At 38.3% G+C, this 23490-nt stretch overlaps 1 protein-coding gene across 9 annotated transcripts in view; it reads left to right on the forward strand.

Moving 5' to 3' along the window:
• Positions 1-2624: 2624 nt before the first annotated feature.
• adnpb (activity-dependent neuroprotector homeobox b) overlaps positions 2625-23490 on the forward strand; it is a 30868-nt gene continuing 10002 nt past the window's right edge. The window contains exons 1-5 of one of the 9 annotated variants that reach the window (XM_072514723.1): positions 2625-3192; positions 12398-12510; positions 18045-18089; positions 18490-18596; positions 21331-21443. In XM_072514723.1, the coding sequence (XP_072370824.1) occupies positions 18578-18596; positions 21331-21443 (132 nt within the window). In that variant the 5' untranslated portion in view covers positions 2625-3192; positions 12398-12510; positions 18045-18089; positions 18490-18577. Of the gene's footprint in view, positions 3193-3397; positions 3417-12397; positions 12511-18042; positions 18090-18489; positions 18597-19447; positions 20427-21330; positions 21444-23490 lie in introns of those variants that run through there. The other 8 variants (XM_072514725.1, XM_072514727.1, XM_072514728.1 and 5 more) reach the window with 8 other exon arrangements.

Consider the following 23490-nt stretch of genomic DNA (forward strand, 5'->3'; position numbering starts at 1 on the left):
TTTCAGAGATTTGCATTATCCTCACCCTCCTTTTGTTTTTTTAGATACAAATAAAACTGAATGATCTAAGCCAACTCAACATGTTCTTCTCATTGCTGCAATTGAAGCACTGTACATCACTGAGGAAAGATAACAATGTTTTGTTTCAGGAAAATTTGTCTCAGGAAAATGTAACGAGGTAAATTGGTATTTGATAGAGGGAGGCATTATTAAGCATTAACAGTTTCCCCTCCAGGTTAGTTTACAGTCAGAACTTTAATGAAAATAATAGAGTGCCCGTGTTTTTTTAAAAATAGTTTGACCTCTTTAAGAGCAAAGAGGGGAAAGGAAGTAATAGAGGCGAGGGAGGAGGATACAGGGGAGAAGGGGAAGGATGGGTATGGGTGAACGTGGAAAAGTAAATAGCGAGTTGGGGTGAGGGGTTGGGGGGGGGGGCAAAAAGAGTGCCATGAATTGGGAAAGTATGTATATCTCTGAACTGGGAGGGGATGGATATGAAAATTGCAATATGATCAACAAAATAAGAAAACCTCAGATAGAAGTGGGCTAGTGGCAATAGTGCTTATATTAAGGGAAAGAGAAACTACTTTCAAATAGATTTTGTGAAAGTGATGATATGGTTGCAGATGAATAAACCTAAAATATCACTTTGTACCTTTAATGATTTAGATGAAAAATCTACCAATTGTGCCTAATTTTCTAAAATTTACCATAATTCCTCATTTGAAAACATATGTACAAACATTTCTGGTGGAACATGTCCTTGGACTTCCCGGATGGAATGGATGCAGGGGACATAATTTGGAAAGAGGGTGCACAATTCTAAGTTGCCTGTGTCCTTATTCCACATTACTCTGATTTTTAAACTTTAACTGAAAACTGCATTAAGAAATTATAAAGTAAATTTCAAACTTTCTCATAAAGCCACATAATTATTGCAATTTTTACAGAAGTGATTGCTATCTTTTGAATTGAGGCAGAACCTGCCAATGCTAACTTTGAATCTCCCTTTTAAAGTAAATCACATTTTCTTGGGATAATTTAAAATTACTCAAATGCAGGAGGAATTTTCTCAGTACAAATGGTGAATATATATTTAGATATTGATTGGAAGACCGACATCAAATAGTTTCTCCTAGTCGGGACCAGTTGATGTATCCCATCTGTATTCTCTTTAAAAGGTTGTAAGTTAACATAACCATTCCATAGTTGGCAAATGCCATCATATCTTAAAACAATTATTTCATTCAATGAGTGGCACGCATTATTTTTTAGCATAAAAGTTGCAAATGTAGAAATCCTACATTTTCAACATTATTTGTTCCTGTTAACCACTGGTAGATGCATTTGATCAATAACAGGCTGTCTCCCACAACCTTTGAGACAGATGCAAAAATCAGCTACAATTGATAAGGTGTTCTGAAATAGTTGGTACAGAAGGATCAGAATGTGTTTTTTAATAAAGTCTGTGCAGGTTATGTTATAATTACTTTTACCCATCTTAGTCCCAGTCCAAGAGTACCTTTGAATGAATTGCATCAATTTTACCATGCATCATATAATAATGATCATCAGAATGGCTACAAGAGGGCAGTCATTTGGTCCATCATGAATTTGCCTGCTTTGGCCCTTCCATTAATGGGAACAGTTTCTATCTACTCTGTCAGATCCTTCATAAGTTAGAACATCTCCATATTCCAGAGTTAAAGGGTTAAGTTAGACGTAGCCGTTTCACTGAAAACGTTCACTTTTTTTTAGTGTGGTGGGGAACCTCACTTGTAAGTGCCAATATCACTTGCTAACCAATATTATGTAACTCAAGGAATATCTTGAATAACTATATTGCAAGATCTCTAAATATGCAACGAATGAACAATCTAATTTCTTCCCATTCATTAATGAGAACCATGCGTTTCAAGCTATTCAAATATTGGATTTTCATGAGTTGAAGGTACAATTAATCATTTCATATCTCACTTGAGATGTCTGAGCATGTGACTATACAGCTCTGAGCCAATGAGTCCCTGAAAGATGTCACATGTATAAAAGTAGCTAAATCCTGAGGTTTGACCATGAACATTTTTCCCCCTTTTGTCAACTGCAACTTCTGGTGTGACAAAATGGAGGGCATCCCATCAGGATCTCAGAAAGTAGTGCTGGAGCAGGCCGGGGGCGTAGTGATCATCCAAATGCTGAATCAGGTTGTGTGCACATATGTGTGCTGAGGTCTGTGAGTGCACGCCGAGCAGATGGAGGCGCCAGATGCCCTAGTTCGCACCTGCGCAGTGCCGCAGCCTGGCCAGCAGTGAGAAGGGCGGGTGAGGAATGGCGCCCCTCGCGGTGGCTCCGGGGAACCCCTTGTTCTTTCACGCCCTGCTCCAATTCTCGCGAGGCTACAGCCAGGAAAGGGGGGGGGGGGGAGGAGAAATTATGCAACATGAACTATTCCTATTATTCCAGCCACTCTGCCACCTTTTCCACCCATGTTGGCAGAGGTGGGGCGAATATCAGGGGGTGGGCAGGAGCCCGAGGTGTGGGGGAATTGCCCTCAAAGTAATGCTCAACTCTGCTCTCTATTGGACAATAGTCCCTATGCAAATAAAGCACACACGTCACTTCCGTTCTTTCTCGGACGCCATTTTGGCCAGGGAAGGCTCAGTGAATTATTGTCCGAAAGCCATTGAGAATTTTCACCACCGAGCCCCCCTTCTTTCCCCCCCCCCGTCCTCCCTTCGGGGTTCGCGCCTCAGAAAGTTTTCGATTCAGAAAAAAAAAGTTTGCTCGGTCGGTCGAAGTTTTGTTTTCTTTTCTCTCTCTCTCTCTCTCTCTCTTCCCACCCCCGCCCACCTTGTTTTATTCCAGAAGCTGTTCTTGTTCGGTGGCCTTCAGTTGTCTTTTTTCCCCCCCTCCTCCTCCTCCTCTTCCCCCCTCTCTCCTCTTTGTATAAAGAGCTCCCTCTTTCAGTCAGCGCTGGAAGCACCGCCGCGGCCGCCGCTCGGGGTTTGATGTGAGGAGGAGATTGAAGCGGCAGCAGGAGGAGGCCCTTTGTTTGCGGCTCGCGCTCTTCCCTCTCTCTCTCTCTCTGCTGCCGGTCCGGCCGAGCGAGCGAGCGGCTCGCGCTTTAACGGAACAATTAAACCAAAATAAAAGAGAGAGGGGGGGGGGGGTGGGGGAAAAAAACCCAAAAAAAAGGTGAGAGCATTTCGTTATTCTTTATGCAACCCCCCCCCCCCGATTCCGCTACCGAGGATCTTGTACGGACAATTCATCGGGGAGGGAGGAAAAAAATTGCGTTTGAATATCTGGGTGGGAAAAAAAAAACCTAGAACAAATTGTGTGTGTGTTGCATGCGAGTAGTTCTGCTTTATCTTTGTGCATGTATAAAGTGCCGATTGCTAAAGATGCATCGACCCAAGGTACAGAGATCCATCTGCAACGATTGCTTTATCCTATTTTGTATGTGTTTCCCATTTGCATGATTTTTGAAAAATACACGAACGGCTGGATTTTTTTGTCCCTCATTTCGCCGAATCTTGACAAAAGGCACAAATTTGCCAGGGGGAATTGCACTGACCCATCATTTCGTCAAGTGTGGTCGATCATTTGCGTTCATTGTTCTTCAAAGCTAAGTGTGGGTCCCAGATATTAGTATAATTTACTATGTATCGATTTGATGCATATGTGATAGGGTCGTCACCCAATCGATGTTGGTGTTACCTTTCCTAATCGCGGAATACAATATTGCCTGAGAGTAATGTCCAGCTAGATACAGCGAGGCATTTGGGGGATTTTTTCTCCCTCTGAAGAGTTTTTTTTTTACGTTTCAGGGTTTGTTTGATCCACTGGTAAATTAGTTTTGATGATTTCGAGCCCCTTCGAAATCGTCGCAGCTTAGGATATCTAAAATGTAAAATAAAGGATTGTCGCCGGCTATTCGGTGGTGTGCTACCAGTAGTGAACCTGATAGAACATTTGTTTACACATTTGCTCAATTCCTTTTCTAGTGCTCTGTGGTCTTTAGACAGCATGCTCAACCAATCCAGACAGCAAGAAACGCCCTAGACAAGACGGGGTGGATGGAAACTGAGATTTAATTTATTTGTTAATTCGCATACAGTAACTCCACTCGGTGACCGTTCTGGATATTTTATGATGCTGATAATGCTGGGGATGGAATAAGTTAATGGCGATAATGTTAAAATGTGCACCTCTGGACCGGTTGCCGGCTGTGACGTTGCTGTAAAATGGCGCGAGTACTGCTCCACTGCAGACATGAATAGGTTTAGGGATTCCCAGTTTTGTAATTGCTTAAGCAGAAATGTTTGGCACGTGTTCTTTGAAGAATCCTTATTGGGACCCAACTGTTATCAGGTCCATTGTGTTGCAAACCACGACGCCGAAATGCAGTAAAATGCATTTCGAATTGTTTTGCATCAAGTAAAATGTCTTTAATGTTTTTCTAGTCCGTGTTAAAATGTATTTTTTAAATAACTTTTAAGTTGGAGTGGTTCTTGATTTGTGTACCATATGCTAATGGAAAAACATTTTTTCAATTTCTTGCGTACACAGCCGTCCCCACCCATGTTGTAGTGCAGCCATGCAGAGAATGAAAATCAATACTCGGTGCAGCAGGAGGCGCTCTTCAGAGGCTAGTTTTGAGGCTTCAGTTGCAGGATTAGGAGTTGTTGGTAAAAGAAGTGCTCCATTAGAAAAATGCTGACGCTCCCTGTACAGCGCCACCTGTAGTGTAGGGGCCGGCTGCGGTGACTGAAGATTTAGGGTTACATACAAAACGCAAGCTGGGATAATGTATGTGCAATACAATTGCTTTAATTATTTTGTCAAGTATATCTTTCCATTGGCATATCCATATTATTTGATGAATCCCGTAATTTTTTTAACAAAATGCATTTTGAAACAACCAGTGTGAACAAAGTGCATTGGTGGTAAGTATGAAGTTAACTATTTGGCCATTACTTAAAGGATGGCTAATCCAAGTTGTTTGGAGTGAGGTGCCAACTCAGCCAAGGAATTGGTTCTGTTGATGAGTAGCATCGTCCAAGTAAAGTACCTATGACTTGAATCATGATGGTTTGGAGTTGGGTGTTTTAGAAGGTGATTGTGAGCATAAAAATTAGTTGGCCAAGTGGGATTCTGTGATTCCTATTTAGTTATAGTTGGCAGAGTAATCATACCTGTTGTCTATCATGCAACTTGGCTGAAGGTTGTGTTTCTAATGGTGAACTCTTTACTGTAAAATTGTCCAGATGGCACCATCGTATTGAATAGGATTAAATATTTGGGCTTTAACTGAATTTGTTTTTAGATTCATGCATCCAGTAACATTGCTTGGGCAAATCTAAACTAAGCATTCCTGCCTCGGTCAAAAGCTCTTTGAGGATCACCCCAAGAATTGATGGCCAAGAAAAGTGTGTTCATAATGTGGCCAGACAGGTTGATCATATACCTGCAAATCTTTCCAACATCCACCAATGGCAGGTGGCAAAACTGGGAGAAATTATTGGTCAGCCATGTGGTGGAAAGGAAGTTGGAGCCTCTACCATCACCATCAATAACTCCAGGCTAGTACATGCATGTAAAAGTGCATGTTGTCACAGAAACTCAGGATCTGTACCACCACTGCTATATATGTATACAAAACCTTTTTTCACAGCAAAAATCAAAATCCTACTGCTTCTCAATGACAAAAACAGTGTAAATGTTATCTGGGCAGACATGCTAGGGTTTTGCAATGAATCTCCGGTCCACACTTGTCTCTAGCACAAGTTTCATTTTTAGTACAGATGCCCACAGTATCTTTGTATTTTATTTTCCTCCTTTGCTGCTTCAGTATGAATGCATTGTGAGCTCAGTGTTTCAAAAACAGCTTCTTCCCCACTGACACCAGACTCCTAAATGACCCTCTTATGGACTGACCTCATTAACACTACACCCTGTATGCTTCATCCGATGCCAGTGTTTATGTAGTTACATTGTATATGTTGTGTTGCCCTATTATGTATTTTCCTTTATTTCCTTTTCATGTTTTTAATCTGTTGAGCTGCTCGCAGAAAAATACTTTTCACTGTACCTCGGTATACGTGACAATAAACAAATCCAATCCAGTTGTTACAGTATAGTTTATTGTAGAGAAATTGCCCTCTGAAAATGTATGATGAGAGGTGGGTCTTCATTGAGTTTTATTGGCTCTTATTTTCCACCTGTCCTCTTTTGAAGTATGATATTAGGTGGTTTGGGGACCTTTAGTGTTTACACAAGTGGTTATTTTCACAATGAACTTGGGTTATTTGACTGGGGTTTCTATCACCTCTCCTCATCCACCAGCTGAAGGTGAAATAATTTTAATAGCTGTAATGGCTGGTGGAGAATAGCTAACTTGGCACACATTTATCGTCAAACCTTTAGCCTGTATGGCACCGTCATACTGCTTTACCAGCTGAACCATTGGGGGGGCTGAAGAGCTAATTCTAAAATTCCATGTATGCATTACTTTTAACCATTGCCTTTCCCTGGAACTATCAGTAATGTCCCTGATTAATGTGTTTTCAGATTGCAGTTAGTGATGGCAAAATAATGCAAATCTATAGCAAGAAAGCTGTCGTTCTGTTGTCAGAATAAATTTTACTGCTATAACATTATCAGTATGCCACTATAATCAGTTTTAAATATGAAATTTATCACCGCTTATTTTGCCATAATTCCTAGAACTATTTTTAGTACCTTATTTTTAAAAATTGTTTTCCTGAACTATTTGGAGAAAGCATATATTGGTTAAAACAAGAGCATTGTAATTTACGATTAATTTGATGCTGCCAATGATGTGATCAGATTGACTTTTCATGAGATTTTCAAGCATCAGATTGCCATAGTGGGGACTTTCGCCCAATGCGAGAATTCATGTCAGTCCCCCAGTGGTTACTTAGGCAATCACATAAAAATATTTTTTGATGTATTGATTTCCTCAAAACCTAAAATTAAATTCAAACCTGGCATCATGTTCTCACCTTGTGACTAGTAAATTTCAACTTCTCAAGTGAATTCTAATTTTCACAAGGACTTGGGTAATTAAAAGTGTACATTAATTGCAGAATGTTTTGTTAAAAGTGGGTGGTCTAAATATTAACTTCTTGGTAACTCTTAAGTAAAACACCAATTTCTCACACAACTCTGTTTCTATATGGTGCTTATACCTCTAAATTCAATACTGCACTGTGCAATAATCAAAAAATCACTCACCTTAACAAGGTGAGGTTTTGCCTTTCGCTTTTGTGACACGGTGGAAGTACTGTGATACTATTTCCAACATCAAAGAAGGGGGAGTTCTTCTGAAATGTGCAAAATTTGATACCAAACAGTTGATGCATTGCTTATCTAGATAGTGACTTTGTCAATTTTAAGAGATTGCCTGTGATAATCTGTAAATTTAGAACAGATCTCTGGTAGAATATAATTTTGGGACACCTTGGATTTGTTAGACTGGCTGTACTGTCCATATGAAAAATTCATTCAACATATCTTTTAAGTTCTTGGATGTAAAATATCATACCAAGTCTGAACAGTTTAAATGTATTTTAACATTAATTAAATTAAGCCAAGAAATTGACAGGCTCAGATTCTGAAAATTAAAATGTGAATACTTATATACAGTGGTGTCTGCAATGTGTATAGGTTGCAAATAACTGGTTTACAAGTTCTTTATTGGGAGAGTTGAAAATTTGTGGAAGTATTCAATTAAAAAACTAATCAGTATTGTTAATTCAATTTAAAGTTTTAAAAATTGCCAGTAAAAGCTAATTACCTGTGAAGTAGTTATTACAGGTGAAATGTATTGTATCTTGTAACTGCATAATTTGCAGTCTGCTTTAATTGAATCTAATATTTAATTTTCTACAATATCCTTGCATTTCTGATTTGATACAAATAACAGGAAACTTTCTTGCTTTGTTTATAAATAGTTATGTCGAAATGTGATGAACATTATGTCCTTCTGCACCTTTTAAAATTCTATGCATTTGTGTGGTTGTATGCCATACTGATTTTGCTCAGACTTTGAATGTGAAAGTTAGTTGCTTCAGGGCATGTGGTTAAGGTGGATTTACGTTCCCTTAGAGATTGAAAACTTCTGTGACCTTAAGTATAATGATTGACAGTAGCCAAATCACTGTTCACTAAAGGAAAGATGTCACGGAATGCAGTGACAGAAGAAATGTACACTGTAGATTTGTACTTTTAAGGGCTGAAGTCCCTGCTGTATAAAGTTAATCAAATAATGCAGTTTTCCTAACTGCCGCATGGGTATCTTTTAGTTTTCCTAACTGTCCAATATTTTCCAGCTCTTATCTGGAGCAGAGTCCTATTGCTGATCATTTTCTAGTAAATTATTTTAGTTTGTGTCTGCTTTTACAAGTCTAGCAAGGATGAGATTGTACTTTGCTGATGCTCCTGCTCTTGATCATTATGCAGTGAACTAGGCAAAGTGCCTCGGTGTGACTGTTGGCCTTGATTATGATACACCCATAGTGGATTCTTAAATATGTTGATGGTGCCCAAGAGTAACTAAGCAGTCTTGCCAGTCTCCTTAGTATTTCTATCATTGCACCTTTGAGGGACAGTTGCATATAAGTTAGAGGAAACTTTATCCAATTTGTATGGTGTTTGGGGGAAAAATAATTGGAGAAAGGAACTTGCAGTGGAATCAAATGAATTAGATATGTACTGAGGCGTAGATCGGGATAGTGGAAAAAGTGGTGATTGCAAAAACTGATGTAATAGCTGATAACTGTAATAACTGATGTGGGCAGCATGGTAGCACAAGTAGATAGCACTGTAGCTTTGCAGTGCCAGGGTCCCAGGTTCGATTCCCCGCTGGGTCACTCTGTGCGAAGTCTGCACGTTCTCCCTGTGTGCGGGGGTTTCCTCTGGGTGCTCCGGTTTCCTCCCACAGTCCAAAGACAGGTTAGGTGGATTGGCCATGATAAATTGCCCTTAGTGACCAAAAACAAATGTTAGGAGGGGTTATTGGGTTACGGTGGAAGTGAGGGCTTAAGTGGGTCGGTGCAGACTCGATGGGCCGAATGGCCTCCTGCACTGTATTCTAAGAAACAGCCACTATGTATTGCAAATTTTGGGGGGAAAGGTGTAGCAGTTGCAATGGACTGACAGTTCCAATACCTGAAACACCTAATTTATAAATGAGTTCATGATAAAGCAACATATTGTTTAGAAGCTAAGTCATGCTGTTATTTAATTTTAAACTGAGTTTAGTCGAATGCCATAGCCCTAATCAGAACATACATTGGACAAGTACGTGAGAGCAGGAATTTAAGCAAAGTTTTGTTTATTTCTTACTCGTTGCTACTTGAATTGTCTACTGTGGGAATAAAGCAGTTGTAATTTCAAGCCAGGATGGGACAATATGATTTAAAAACTCAGGTTTGGAAGTATTACATTGGTTTAGACGCAAGAGTCATAGAATCCCCACACTGCACAAGGAGGCAATTCAGCCCATCGAGCCTGCAACAGCCCTTGGAAAGAGCACCCTAATTAAGAATGGTGACAGCATATCCTGTTGCCTTAGACTTTGTCAAATTTAGTACAGCTGCTTTTAGTGGATGTACAGATCACTATGTCTGTATCGTCATTTAGTAAACCCATCAAACAAAGTTTTTGTTTATGCAACACTAACGGGGAGATGGTGCGTACTGGTAATGTCACTTGACTAGTAACCCAGAGGTCCAGATTAGGGACGCTGGTTCAGATTCCAGGAGGAATTTTAATTCATTTAATATATCTGGAATCTGAAACTCGTCTCTGTAATGGTAACCATGACAATTGTTGTAAAAATCCATCTGGTTCACTAATTTTCTTTAAAAGTAAATTTTAATGAGTTTAATAATTTTTTTAAGTATTTTAATGAATTAAAGTTCTATTAAACTGCATATATTTATGATAGTACTGACAAATGGAAAGTAAATAAAGTTGTTTAAATTCTTATTTGTCTAATTAACATTCACAATGGTTGTATCCTGAATATTTTGTTTTGTTGAAGTACTAATACTTAAGAATTTTCATTTAGACCTGCAAATAACAAAGTACTTTCACTATGTAGTTTGTTTGTCTTGCCTTGTTTTCTTGTCAAAAAGGGATCAAATGACTCCATTACCATAGAGAAAAGTTCTAAACTATTTGTTGGCTTGTTTTGCAGTTATGATTGTCCCTAGCGTTTTTGCAGATTTGCAGGTTAGGACAGTGAGCTCATGGATAGCAGACATAATCTAAACTGATGTAAAAGAATAATAGCAAACTGAATGGTGGAATCAAAAGATAAATTTAGTTGAATTGTAATTTCAAAACCGCTGGGGAAAGTGTGAAAGGCGTTGAGTATCAAACAGTGGGTACTATGAAAGAAGTTAACATCTGCATTTTTGACTTTGGGGTCATTGTTTCACCTCACATCATAGACACTTCCTTTGGAAAAATGGCGCTGTAATTAGCTGATTCAATGTGCAACCCAGTGATCAATAATATGAATTGGCAATCGGGGACACCGTGGCGAACTGGTATTGTCACTGAATGAGTAATCCACTGGTGATCAGATTTGAATCCCCACCATGGCAGATGGTGAAATTTGATTTCAATTTTTAAAAAATCTGGAATTACAAGTCGAATGAGTGTGTGAAACGCATTGTCACTTGTAAAAACCCATCTGGATCACTAATGTCCTTTTTAGGGAAAGGAAATTTCTGTCCTTGCCTGTTGTAGCCTACATGTGACTCCAGACCCACAACAAAGTTGTTGACTCTTAAATGCAATTTGGGATGGCCAGCCATCCAGTGATGCCCACATCTCTCATCCCAGACTTGACCATCTATTTTCACTGGGTTTTTGGCCTGATATGATAGAAATTAGGACAAAATTCTCTGGCACTCCCTTTCAGAGTGGATATCTAGACATTTTCTGTAGTCAAGGGTAGAAGAAGACTTTTTTGTAATTGAGTGGTCAGATCTGATCATTAAAGCTGATATTTATTTACTTGTAGATGAAAAAATCTTTTAATATGTATGTAAATCATTTCTTTCCTGATGCATTAAATTATTGTAAGGGTGGTGCATGAGCAATTAATTTTTCCTGAATCTGCCATTGTATTAGCAGAAAATAAATTCCTTGAATGCGTAGGCAAAGTAGTAATTCTGAAGGACAACAGTTGTATCAATTGGTGTCTAATTTAAGGGTGGGTAAACAAACTGCTCTTGCTGAGAAAATTGTTTTTTCTATTTGCTATTTTATAAATCCCTCGACATTATTATATGAAACGGCATACAAGTTCGACTACTTTTGTTCCTGAGACAAAAATGTTTAATTGCTGTTATTCTTGACTTCCACCTCCTAAACATGAGGTTAATTTGAGATTATTGTTCTGGCCTTTTCTATCTTTTTAAAGTAAATAAAAGAAACTTTATAACTTTATGCATTGCTGGCTTGTGAATCATCTGCGGATGTGCACAATATTGCCTTCTGTGCAATCTAGGAAGTTCGAGAGGCAGCTTAGCATCATGTGCATTTCATTGTTTGGGCCCCTTGGCTAAGGATTTCAATTTCAAGAAAACAGTCACGTAACAAGGAAGTATTAGATGTTCAGAAGTAATCATAATTGTGGTTGTATATGGCCAATTGTGGTTGGTCAATATGCCAATGGAAATTGAAGTTGTATATCTATAGTTACAAATTGTAAGATAACTGCCAACTGTAAACCTTTGAGACTTAATTTGTTTTGTGATTTTTTTTATATATTTTATATATATATATATATATATATACATGACTAAAAAGATTAATTTTCTAGCTAAGATAGTTCAAAAGTGTCTACCAACATAATTTCTTGGGTTGAATCCTGATCAATTTGAGAAATTGATCAAAGTTTTCTAATAGACTTCTGCATTAGAATTATTGTTTTGGAATTGGGAATATATTGATTCAAATTTAATTAACTATGCTAGCAACATTCCTTCAAATTTTTGCTAATGGCCTAAAAAGGATGGTAAGTTGTTGACGAGGATTACTCAGAAAACAATTTCTAATACACATAATGCAAAAATAGATAGTATGCATACATTGTGTAAATTTGGTGAGCATAAGCCAACAGCTATATTGTGAAATAAAATTTCTTGCAGTCCGTTGATTCTGCAAGTAATTGAGTTAGAACAATGCATTTTAGCAATTGGTTATAGTGATGTGGAGTTTTGAGATTGATAAAAGGTGTAACTTATGCTTCCAAATAAACATTGGTAATTCCAGCAGCTGCTTTTTGAGGCAAAGAAAAGCCATTCGCTCATTCATGACTTCTTGTGATAGTTCTTTTGTTCTGGTCTTTACACAGCTTGTCATTTTGCAAACTCTTTGCGAACAATTGGAGTCCAAGATTCTCTGTATTTACAGCTATCAGTTTGAATGCCATCTGGGTGACGTTGTAATTTGGTTTACTTAGGCAAGGTATTTTCTATTTATTCCTAAATGTTTGACCTCGACTTCAGTCCAATGTGTAAATTAGTTAATATTACCAGATAAACTGTTATAATTTGCATGTTGCAAATATCACATATCCAGAAAATCTCAAGTTACTTCAGTGATTCTAAATTTAAAGTACCCAATTCCTTTTTTTCCCAATTTTAGCAGGGCCAATCCACCTAGCCTGCACATCGTTTTGGATTGTGGGGATGATACGCACACAAACATGGGGAGAATATGCAAGCTCAGCATGGACAGTGACCCGGGATCAAACCCAGGTCCTCGGCGCTGTGAGGCAGCAGTACTAACCACTTCGCCAACATGTCACCCTCCTTCAGTGATTTAAGGGAAATAGCCAAAGTAATTAGGAAGTGTGACTAAAAGTTTGGTTTGAAATAAGTTTTAAGAAAGAATCTATCTTAATAATAGAGGGAATGAATTGGAGAGTGGGACCGAAACAACTAATGGCTCAAACTCAAATTAGGAAGAGTATTGGTGACAGAAGAATGGATAGTGAAGGCTGATAAAATTATTGCATAATTGGTGTTAGAGGGGCAAAGTCTTTGAGGAATCCTTAATGGAGGGGAAATAATTTGTAATTTAAAGAGTTGAGCTTTGCGTTAACGTATATCGATAAGGAAGGGGATGAGAGTGACTTAACATGGGGTAGATTACATGTAACAGGTTATGTAATGATTTTTGATCAACTGAAGTCTATTGCTTGGAAATGGAGGTGGCAAAAGCATGAATGAAGATTGTAGCAGTAAATGGCGGAGATGGAGCTAGGCACTAATTGAGGTGGAAGTGTTATTGGAATCTGTTTGTGCTCAAACAGCATGGGTGGTGAACAGTCTAGTTTGATCTGAGATTGTGACCAGGAACAAGCAACTGAGTTAGAACATAGAACAGTTAGTGATGCGAATAGGGAATGTCCTGCAGACAGTGGCTTTGATCTTTGCTGTTTTGCTGGAAAAATGTATTTCTCATTGGGTGGGGGAGTGGGCCTAGGTAGGGTGTTCTTTCAGGTGGTCAGTGTAGACTCGTTGGGTCGAATGGCTTCCTGCACTGTAGGAATTCTATGACAAGGGCACTGTACATGTGCAAGCTGACTTGTGGATATCACCAAGGAGGAGCATCTAAATGAAGAAGGTGGATCCTTGAGGAAATCAAAGATTCTGAAATGTGCTCATTTGAATCTCGCATTTTAAAAATTACATCTAAAATAGCACAAGCAGAACGTGCACAGAAAATTGCTGAAGCAACTTAACTCAGTAAAACTGAGCTTTCTGACTGGTGTTTCGATATGAATGTTTGTTTAAGCATCTTCTATAGCTGGTAGTGTATTAAATGTACTTAGTCTTATTCATGGGGTTGTGGCTAATGCAAATGCCTAATTTCACTCGTGGCCCACGGACATGATAGTGGGCCACTCACACGGCCCAATCACTAGCCTAGACTGCCCATTACTGCCCTATCATTATTGCTCTTCCTTTCTTCTTCCTCCTCTCCTGTACAACCGAGCTGCTTGTGGTGACACAGGAATGGCTCTGACTGCATTCCACTGAGGAACCAATTCCCTCACCGGTAATTCCATTCTCCTGTACCCTTTCTAACGTTTTTCAAATAATTACCTCAACAAAGCAATGCAACTTTCAAATATTCCCGCACATCAATTTTTAGTATTGAGGGATGGCAGTGCAAATTGTGCTGTTCTAGATAAAGCCAGTGTCCTTATAAGTAAATGGTCCTGCTTTTGTGCTAGCAGAATGTTTGCTAGTTTCGAGATCTCCAAAGTTTTGTGGAAGTGAGAGAGTTGGTATGCGCTCTCATTCTACTCCACTCTTCAATTAAAGAATGTTCACTCACAAAGTTTTGCTGTGGAATATCAGAATAGTGATTGTTTATGGTTTTAGTTAGATATTTTCATCTTTACTTTCCTTGCAGTTCCCTTGCAAAACTGGTGGTGGCATTATTGAGTACATTGAATTGAAACGAATGAGCTAATTTTGTTCCTCCATTTTTCTTACCACATGTCACAATGGACAAGTGACTGCATCAAGCCTTATCTCATGTGAGGTGAGCAAGAGCAGCCACATATGACTTTTCCTAAATGGCTATTAAGTAGAACTCAAAAGTAGGTGGAAGCCATGCTACTATGCTTCAGCATGTTGTACATCAATATGCTAGTTGCATAACTTCTCTGGGACATGTAATTTTCTACTAAAGTTCTTCCATTCTGCCCCCCCCCCCCCCAAATCTCTGTCACCCATCTTGCAGCATAAAATTGTGATTTTTATGGGGGGGGTTGGCTTTTAACTGTGAAGGAAGGATGTAACATTCTACTTGATCAAGTTACTTTTATAGCTTTGGCAAGCTGTGACCGAATACTTCCTCACTCACCAGTAATGCTGTTGTGTCTAACTATAATTTTCAAGCCTCAGGCTCTTGTGGTATAATTCCATTCATAATGCCAAGTGATATTTTACCCAAAAGAAATACATTTATCTTTAAGATGAAGAGTTCCATCCCTTGCACCGATGTGAATGGGAATGATATGGGAATAACAGACAATTTAAAGTTGCCCACATTGCGAGAGGGAATAGGAAATAACAAAATGTTAACGGCACCTTGAGGAATAGGGCGGCCTAAAAGACAGCTTGTTGAGTTGACCACACTGTCATAACGGGTGCAGAATAGTCTGTATTTAACTTTCAAATTTAAATTTGACTTTCACTTTCAATTAAACTTCTTGTATATCATTGTGCTATGATGCAGTGTTTTAAACGACAAAAGGTATAGCAATCAATCTTCTCAACAATTGTCCACACGTAGTACTTTTCTGAAAAATACATTTTATTGAAGCTTTTCATCTTGGACTCATTGGGGCAATCACATGAATACCATTGTCAGGGGAAACAACTTTACAACTGTACTAGAAGAGTGCTGATTGGTTCGCAAGTGGACTTTGGTAGAGACGTTGCCTGTGAGGATGTAGTAGTTGATGGTGACTGTTAACTGCCAAGCATTATTTGAAATTTAAACCGGCTACTTGACTCTGGAATGAACATCAACTCCTCAAAAGAGTTTTGTGCTTGAAGTGCCAGGCAATACAAATAAGACAGAGCGTTCTTTTAAGAAAAATTAAATATGAAATGAAACCGAAGACCGAACTTCATTTGAAAATATCGCTTGTTCTGGTTGATTGCAAAATATGATACTGGATAAATGATTGAGAAAGAATGGCCCATACATAATGTTGACAGCTAGGGAAATAAGTGATTGTCATTAATTGCATAGGTTTGTTCCTTACTAGAAGTTTAAACTTGGTCGTGTTGGTGATGGGACTTGGAAGAAAATTCATGGGTGTCGACTGGAATACTAGTTTATCAGATGGAACCATCTTTTATTTAAGTTTGTCCTTGTATGTGACTAGCTGTAGCTTGATGAAATTACACATTAGTTAATAAGTAACCTGCTGTATTTTCTTTAAGAAAAATGTAGCTTTTGAGCTTTACATATTGGTACTAAAACCTAATTAATAATCTGGGCATAATATTTGAATACACTGGTTCTGATTTTGTTCAATTCTATTTGTACCACTGAACAACTCCGCTGGTGCATCTAAGTCTGCATGCCTATCTATGCATCTCCTAATGTGTGCGAGTAGCTGTTTACAGATCTAAATCTGGCTCAGCATTTTATACTGATAAATATTGGCGTACATCTAAATTGGCATAGTTTTATGACCTGCCTTTGAGACAATGTTTATGGGAATGCAATTTTAGGGACCTGTTTTCTGTTTGTGGTGACAAGTGAACTAGATTGTTTGATGAATTAGAATTAAATCTGCCTTTGTAAATATGACTTCCATAACATTTACATGCTTGCTATGTGAAGTAATTCTGGTACATTCCAAATGTTAAGATTTGGCTACAAAGAGAGCATATCTTGGCCAGAGAGTTTTTTAACTCCTTCCATGATTCCCAAAAGAAGTCTCGCACTACATCCAAATGAAGCAGTTTATGGGGGTTGGAAATGAACATTGTTAAATATCCATTTCACCAAGTGTTTTTAAATTTCAGTGTGATTAAATTATGCTTGTCATCCCAACATTTCGCTCTTCTCTCTGTTTTTCGTTATGAAATTAGTTCCCGAGCCTGGTCTTGGTAATATAAAAACAAAATGCTGGAAATACATGGGCCCGACAGGGTCTGTGCAGAAAGGAGAGTTAAATTTAAGTCAGTAACCTTTTCACCAGTTTCATCAGACCAATCACTTGCAACAACATGCCATTTACCACCCTAATTCCTTGCTGTACCTGCATGCTAACTTTGCTCATTGTATGAGTACACCCAAGTCTCTGAGCAGCCAAATGTACAAAATTCAAGCCTTTTTATCATCAAACTTGAGACTGAGTAATTGATATAGATTGTAAATAGCCGAAGCCCCAGAACTGATCTGTGCTGCACTCCACTAATTACAGACTTTCAACTTTAAAATATCCTATTCATTCCTACTTTCTGCTTCTTGCCTGTTAACCAATGCACCATCTGTGCAAATATATAAAGCCTCCAGCTCCATGAACCCTTATTTTGTATGCTTGCTGTTTGTGTGATACTTTATAAAATACATTTTTGGAAATCCAAGTACACTCCATAGAAGAATCCCTACAGTGCAGATGGAGGTCATTTGGCCCATCAAGTCTGCACCGACCCTCTGAAAGAGCACCCTACCACATTTTTGTAATAAATCTACTGCTTCCCATTTACCTATTCCACTAGTTATATGCTCAAAAAAAAAACCTTAAAATTTGTCGCTCAAAATTTCCGTTTCGTGAAAACCATGTAGTAGGGATATACCTGTTTGCACCACTGTATCTTTGATAGTGATGTCGGCTACTTTCTTCCTGCAACTCTAAACCTTTTTTGCCATAGCTTTGCCTCAAGTGGTGTCCTTTCATTTCAGCCAAATAAAACCATTTGTTGCATTTCTCCAAGCTCTATTATAAAAACAATGCACCACATTGGGACCTTGAAGTGTGTTTCCAATGAGCAATTGCCTGAGCTACAATTGACCACTATTTGAATTTGTGTATACTCTTGAATGAACCATTGGTGAGATAGGTGTACTTGCTAGTTAATGTATTGAAACACAACTATAGATGATAGTGGGAGTGGGTACCAACGCTATATCTTACAGGCTAGATCTTTAAAATATCCTAATGTTTATCCTATATTTGAAGCGTAGAGCAGTTTTGTTGTTATGTGAAGATGTACTTTATGTCTCTGTCCAACAGACAATAGTCAAACTTGATTCATTAATCTTACATGCCTGCAGTTCAATGGCTGTTGATCAGTGTTCTCTCTGATTGTAATTTTGATTTGTTATGGCACATTTAAATTTCCCTAGAGGCTAAGGCATTTTAACTTTTTTTTTTTTGAAACTTGGGTTTCTCATCTCTTAAGTTCATCGTTTAGTTTAATAGTATTAGTCAAAAGTTGTATCTTTATTTCCCACAGAAATCCCCTCATCAGCAAACTCTTAAACCTGGGACAGAAGTTCAGGTGAGATGTTTTACTTAATATGTGAATACATTGCATTCTTAATTTTGGGCTACAATTGGCGACATTTTTGTGTGCGCGTGACCTCCAGGCATACATATTGATTTCTAATAAGTGGAAGAAAACTTCTATAATTTCTAGCAGCCAAATGTCTTGCGTGTCTGCAGTTTGGAATTTTATTTGATTATGAGGATGTTCCCTATAAATCAATGTTCGTGGAGGAGATTTCCTTCTCCGCTTAACGTAACTGGCATTCAGGTTCCTCTTGCATTTGAGCCTTGGTTAAATTCCTGGAAACTTGTGAATGTATGCCTCAAAATTTTGTGTTGTTTTCACGAGGTTTTAAAATTTGTACATTTTTCTGTCTATAACAGTCATATAAGTATTCTTAAATATTTTCCAGTATTTGGTGGAGTGGTGCGGTATGTTTCCTGAAGTAGTAGCCGCCTCCAGTACCTTGTCTAAGTAGTTGTTCTTCATGCGCAACATAAATGTCAGACTCTTTGACTGGTGAGCATCATATGTGAACTCCGGAACCTCGTGCATCTTCCAGGCACATGCTTTCTAGCAGGGGAAACTGGTTGGAAATGCTGGCTTTCTTTCTGTGTCCTTCTTCCCTCTTTTCTCTCTCTCTCTCTCTCTCTTTCCCCCCCCCCCCCCCCCCCCCCCTCCCCAATCTTGCTTCCCTGGAATATTTGAGCTAATTATAGTATCCACAGTACCCCCGCTGAGATCCAACAGCTGACATACAGTCCAGTTATAAAGCCTGGCATCATTGAGGCCTGTATATCAGCACATGTCATCCAGTGATTTTAGCCATTACAGGCTTGCTTTTAAAAGTCTGATTTTGAACCATGTACAGTGATTTTATTTGATGGAAAATTTGATTACATTCCCTAGGCGGGAGGGGGAAATTTCGGTTACTATGCCAGGTGATCCACATGCCTTATGTAATTCTTTAAATAGATGTGCTGCATTGTTTATTGTTCAACCCTTCCTCAATTTACATTTCCTAACTTTTCCCTTCAGCTCCTGAAAGTGCTTATGCTTGATTTGGTTTCAAAGATAATGGCATTTCTGCTATCTCACCAAAGTGAGATCTTTATGTACAAATCTGCACAATTAATTTTGTCAGGCTGTTGCAGGCCACCACATAGGCCAGTCTTATTCTGGTTAAACATCCATGTGTATACTTTGTAGCAGGGACACTTGTCTCAGCCAACTCAACGCAAACTAATAAAATCTGTTCAGGTCCAAATAGTGTAATTCTGTTTCCAGTAGAATCTTTGCTATAATACATTTTTAGCATCTGCATGAAATAATTTAGAAGTACAGAACTATCTGTTGTACAGAAAAGATGTATTTCTAGAACAGAATTTTCTAGGATTTGATTATGCTTTTCCTATTCAGTGTATTTTCTTTTTACTGTTGTCCTTAGTTGTTACCTGCCTTCCAAATCCAGAGTGTTAGATGCCATTCTGTGTGCTAACAGCTCCAAAGCATGCACCATGCAGCCTCAGAGGCTGGATAAAAATCTAATGCCCATTAATTAGCATGGTCTTCATACTAATTTTTTTTTTTTAGATGGCTTCATCCATAAGACAGCAGTGTTAGGCAGATCCTCTAGTCCACAAAATTCATTTAGGACAAATTAGGATATACAGAATTTAAACACAAATAGAACTGAATTTCCTGATCTTTGGGGCCTCGATTTCCAAGATTTGAGTATCTTTTGGGGTTCCTCGGGTTGCACAGTTGGGTGCCAAAGGAAACTATACAGGGTACGCTGAATTATTTGTAGTCTAGAGCTGATGCAAGAGGGGGCGAGATTAGAGAGGTGAACAGACTTGGACTATTTTGATTGTGCATGTTTAATTTCTGACTTGCATCTATGATACTCTGCCTTATTTGCGATAACATTTTGTGACTTCACCTACTTATCCTTGAATTAGTTATTTTAAAGCACAGGTAAATGGATAGAATTGTGTTTTACTTTACAAGCCAATACCAAATTTATTAAAACTCATAAGATATTTAATTGCTGACTAATTTCCAGTTTCCCTGATGCCTGCAATATTTTATTTGCTAAATTTTCTACTCATGAAGCTGAAACTTTATCTGGTCACATCACTTGAAGTGTGTTCTTTGTTTTGCAATGATATAGCATTATTGATGAAAGTGTACATGAGAACAGAAAGCATGGAACAAGAAAAGCCTATTTGGTCCATCAAGCTTTCTTCCTCCACAGACCATATACAATCTACCCTATTATGGATTCTACCCCACCTATTTTAGTCTCCTGAGAGAAAGCTCTGCATAAATATTCCCTCATTCCAAAAGGTAATCAAACAAAACTAGAATATTCATCCATCCATATATCTCCACCACTGTAATTAACAGCAGCTGAGCCACAGCAGCATTAAGAACCATTGCTTCCTGTGGAACTTCTGCCATTTCAGATTGCAGATGATTTTAAAAGTCTCCAACCTCTATTCTCATCAGATACATATCCCATTATTTTTTAATGCAATTAATTGAAAGTATAAACTTTTTTTGTTTCCCCTGAGAATCTATTCCACATATCCACAGAGCAAGTGTAACGGACAGTGGTGGGATTCTCCCTCAATCCATTGCTACTGTTGCTGTGAACCACCCACATGATGTGTAGCAGATCATTGATGACTTTCTTGGCACTTCCTCATGAAAAACATGGCCTGTGCTTAGCACTTCATCACAACAGCACAGCAGAGATGGGAAAATGAGACATGTTGTTAAATTGATGTTGACACTTGCGGTTTGGTGGTCACTATTCCTCAGAGGCACCAAAAAGTGACAAACCTATTCCATGACATACCATTGTGATATCATAGCTTGCTTCATCTGCATTGAAATCCACAATACCATTAATCATCTATATAGTATACCTTTTTGCTCCCAGCCCACCTACTTTCAGATTCGATCGAATTGCAACTGAACTGAACTGACCTGACGCCCGTGTGCAGCTCAGCAGTACTTGAATCAGTTAACTCTTTAAAAATTAAAAGTGGCTGATGTAGGAGGGGGTGGTAGTCAGGAAATTGTAGAAAGCAGAAACTGCAAAATAAATTACACATGTAAGTAATCTGAGTATTACCTTTACCAAGCATAATTTTTATTTGCTTTAATAATGTTTAAGCATGCTCAGTTAAGTCGTATCACACGAACAGTACGTTCAAAATACTGTGTATCCTTTTGTTCCAAACAGAAACTATGTACCAGCTTCCTGTCAACAACCTTGCAAATCTAAGAAAGGCTCGTAAAACAGTGAAAAAGATCCTTACAGATATTGGTTTGGATTATTGTAAAGATCATATAGAGGTAAGTAGGCTGGGCAACTGGTTTGTGGTGCAGAGTGAGACCAACAGCGTGAATTCAATCCCCATACCGACTGAGTTAATTCATGAAGGCCCCACTTTCTCAGCCTTGCCCTTCGCATAAGGTGATCCTCGGGTTAAACCACCACCAGTTACACTCGCTCTCAAGGGGGAAAGCAGTCGATGGTCATCTGGGACTATGGGGACTTTACTTTTACTGCATGATTATGGAGGAAATTGCCTCTTGAACAGAATTTTGAGATTTGTTTTCGCAGTTGTTTCTTATAAAAACTGTTGTCCAAATAATTTTAAATAGACGAAGACCCTTGCTGCCTTGTTAGCAAATTATTGTGTCCTCTCATCAACACCTTGAATGCTTGCCGATGTACAATGTCTTATTTGTGTTTTCACCAGTTAGTTCTAGTCTATGTAAAGACAAGTCCAATTGCATTTGAAAATTAGCAGTTTTTGATTTGGAATTTAAGAAACCCATACATTTAAACATGTTTTGCTAGAATTGACTCGAGTGCTTTCTCCTCCAGTTTCAGTTTAGATGGTGTACAAATGTTAAAAACCTATAGTTTATTAAAACAATCATTTCTGGTATCATTTTTGTTGGTTGGTAAATTTTCACCGAAGTGTATAGTTTTGTGTGCTTGCCTCTGAACTTTTTTCCTCTCTCAAAACATTGTTACTTGAGCCTGAACCAAGGATGACAATTGGGGAAAGTGGTGCTCACACATAATCACACACTGGATTTTGGTATCTGTTGGAAATATTCATGCCTAGTCATTTGAGAGCAACGCATTTGGCTTGGTGTTTCTTGTGTTGAGAGTGAGGATAAGCTGACTTGCAATACATGTTTTTTTTTCTCTCAAAGACACAATTTGAGAAGGAGCCATTCACTCCTGTTAATTTGAACATAGAATGTTTTCAGTCATTTTTGAGAGATTTTTGAAGGACAGCCAATCAGTTGACCATCTACTTCATTTTATCCTCTGAGCCCAAAGTAAGAATTAGTTTTGAACTCATTGCTGATTTGAACAGTCATTTGAAGGAAATTACTGACTACTCTAGAACAAAACTGCATTATTATGAAGTTTACCAGCAGAGACCCAACAAAACATTTGCCGTCAGATTAGTATCTTGATTGCAATAGTCCATCTATAAATAAAAGATTTCTAGTTATTTTCTCACTGTTTTAACAGAATCAAAACTTCTAATTCTGGAAAAAGCTACATAAAACTGTCCATATGTAAAGACAGGTGTGGGAATAGAAATAAAATTTGTCAAGCGTATGGCCTTCTGTCTTGTTTATAAGCCGTAGAATATGAAAGTCTAATTGGGAATTGTTTTTACTCCTGTTAAAAGGTAGGTTTACATGTCCTGGGCTCCATATTATTTGAGGAATAAATATTTTTGAAATCAGCCTTTTATAATTTCAGCATCTAGTGTAAAAGAAATCCCCACTTCCTAACAACCAATCTTTTTCTATAACAAAATCCTCGTACAGGATTAAAGTTTTGTAGCAACGTTATAACTGCTCCTTGAGTCTATTTGTTGCAGGGCATACCCATTGGAGTTAGATTGTGTAGAAACTTTGGAGGGTATAAAGTATTATCATCAATTTGTCTACTGAATTAATGCTGATGTACTCTTTTTTTTTTAATTCACCAAACAGCTTTTCTATAACTTTTTCATTCAGATCTAATGGATCTTCAATTTTACAACAAAGAATAGCTATTGAAAAATAAGTTATATCAAAGGGCCACACCATTTTACCACCCATTACTCATCTGGAACTCCAACCAGGGTAACTGTTATTGGGCTCCCACTACATTCTTTTTTTCTTCAAACACTCCCAATGCACCACCACCATAACCATTACCAGCTGCTCATGTATCGCACACTGCAGTCCTCCACACACTTCTTTGCATGTGTTAGACACTGCCTACCAAATAGACCCATCAACAGGCACACACCTTTAACTGACCAATCAAAACAGTCCAGACAGACCAGTATTATTGTGACATGTTGCTACTTGGCTGGTC

The sequence above is a fragment of the Scyliorhinus torazame genome, chromosome 8 (genome assembly GCF_047496885.1).
Source record: "Scyliorhinus torazame isolate Kashiwa2021f chromosome 8, sScyTor2.1, whole genome shotgun sequence".
In the NCBI taxonomy this organism is placed as follows: Eukaryota; Metazoa; Chordata; class Chondrichthyes; order Carcharhiniformes; family Scyliorhinidae; genus Scyliorhinus; species Scyliorhinus torazame.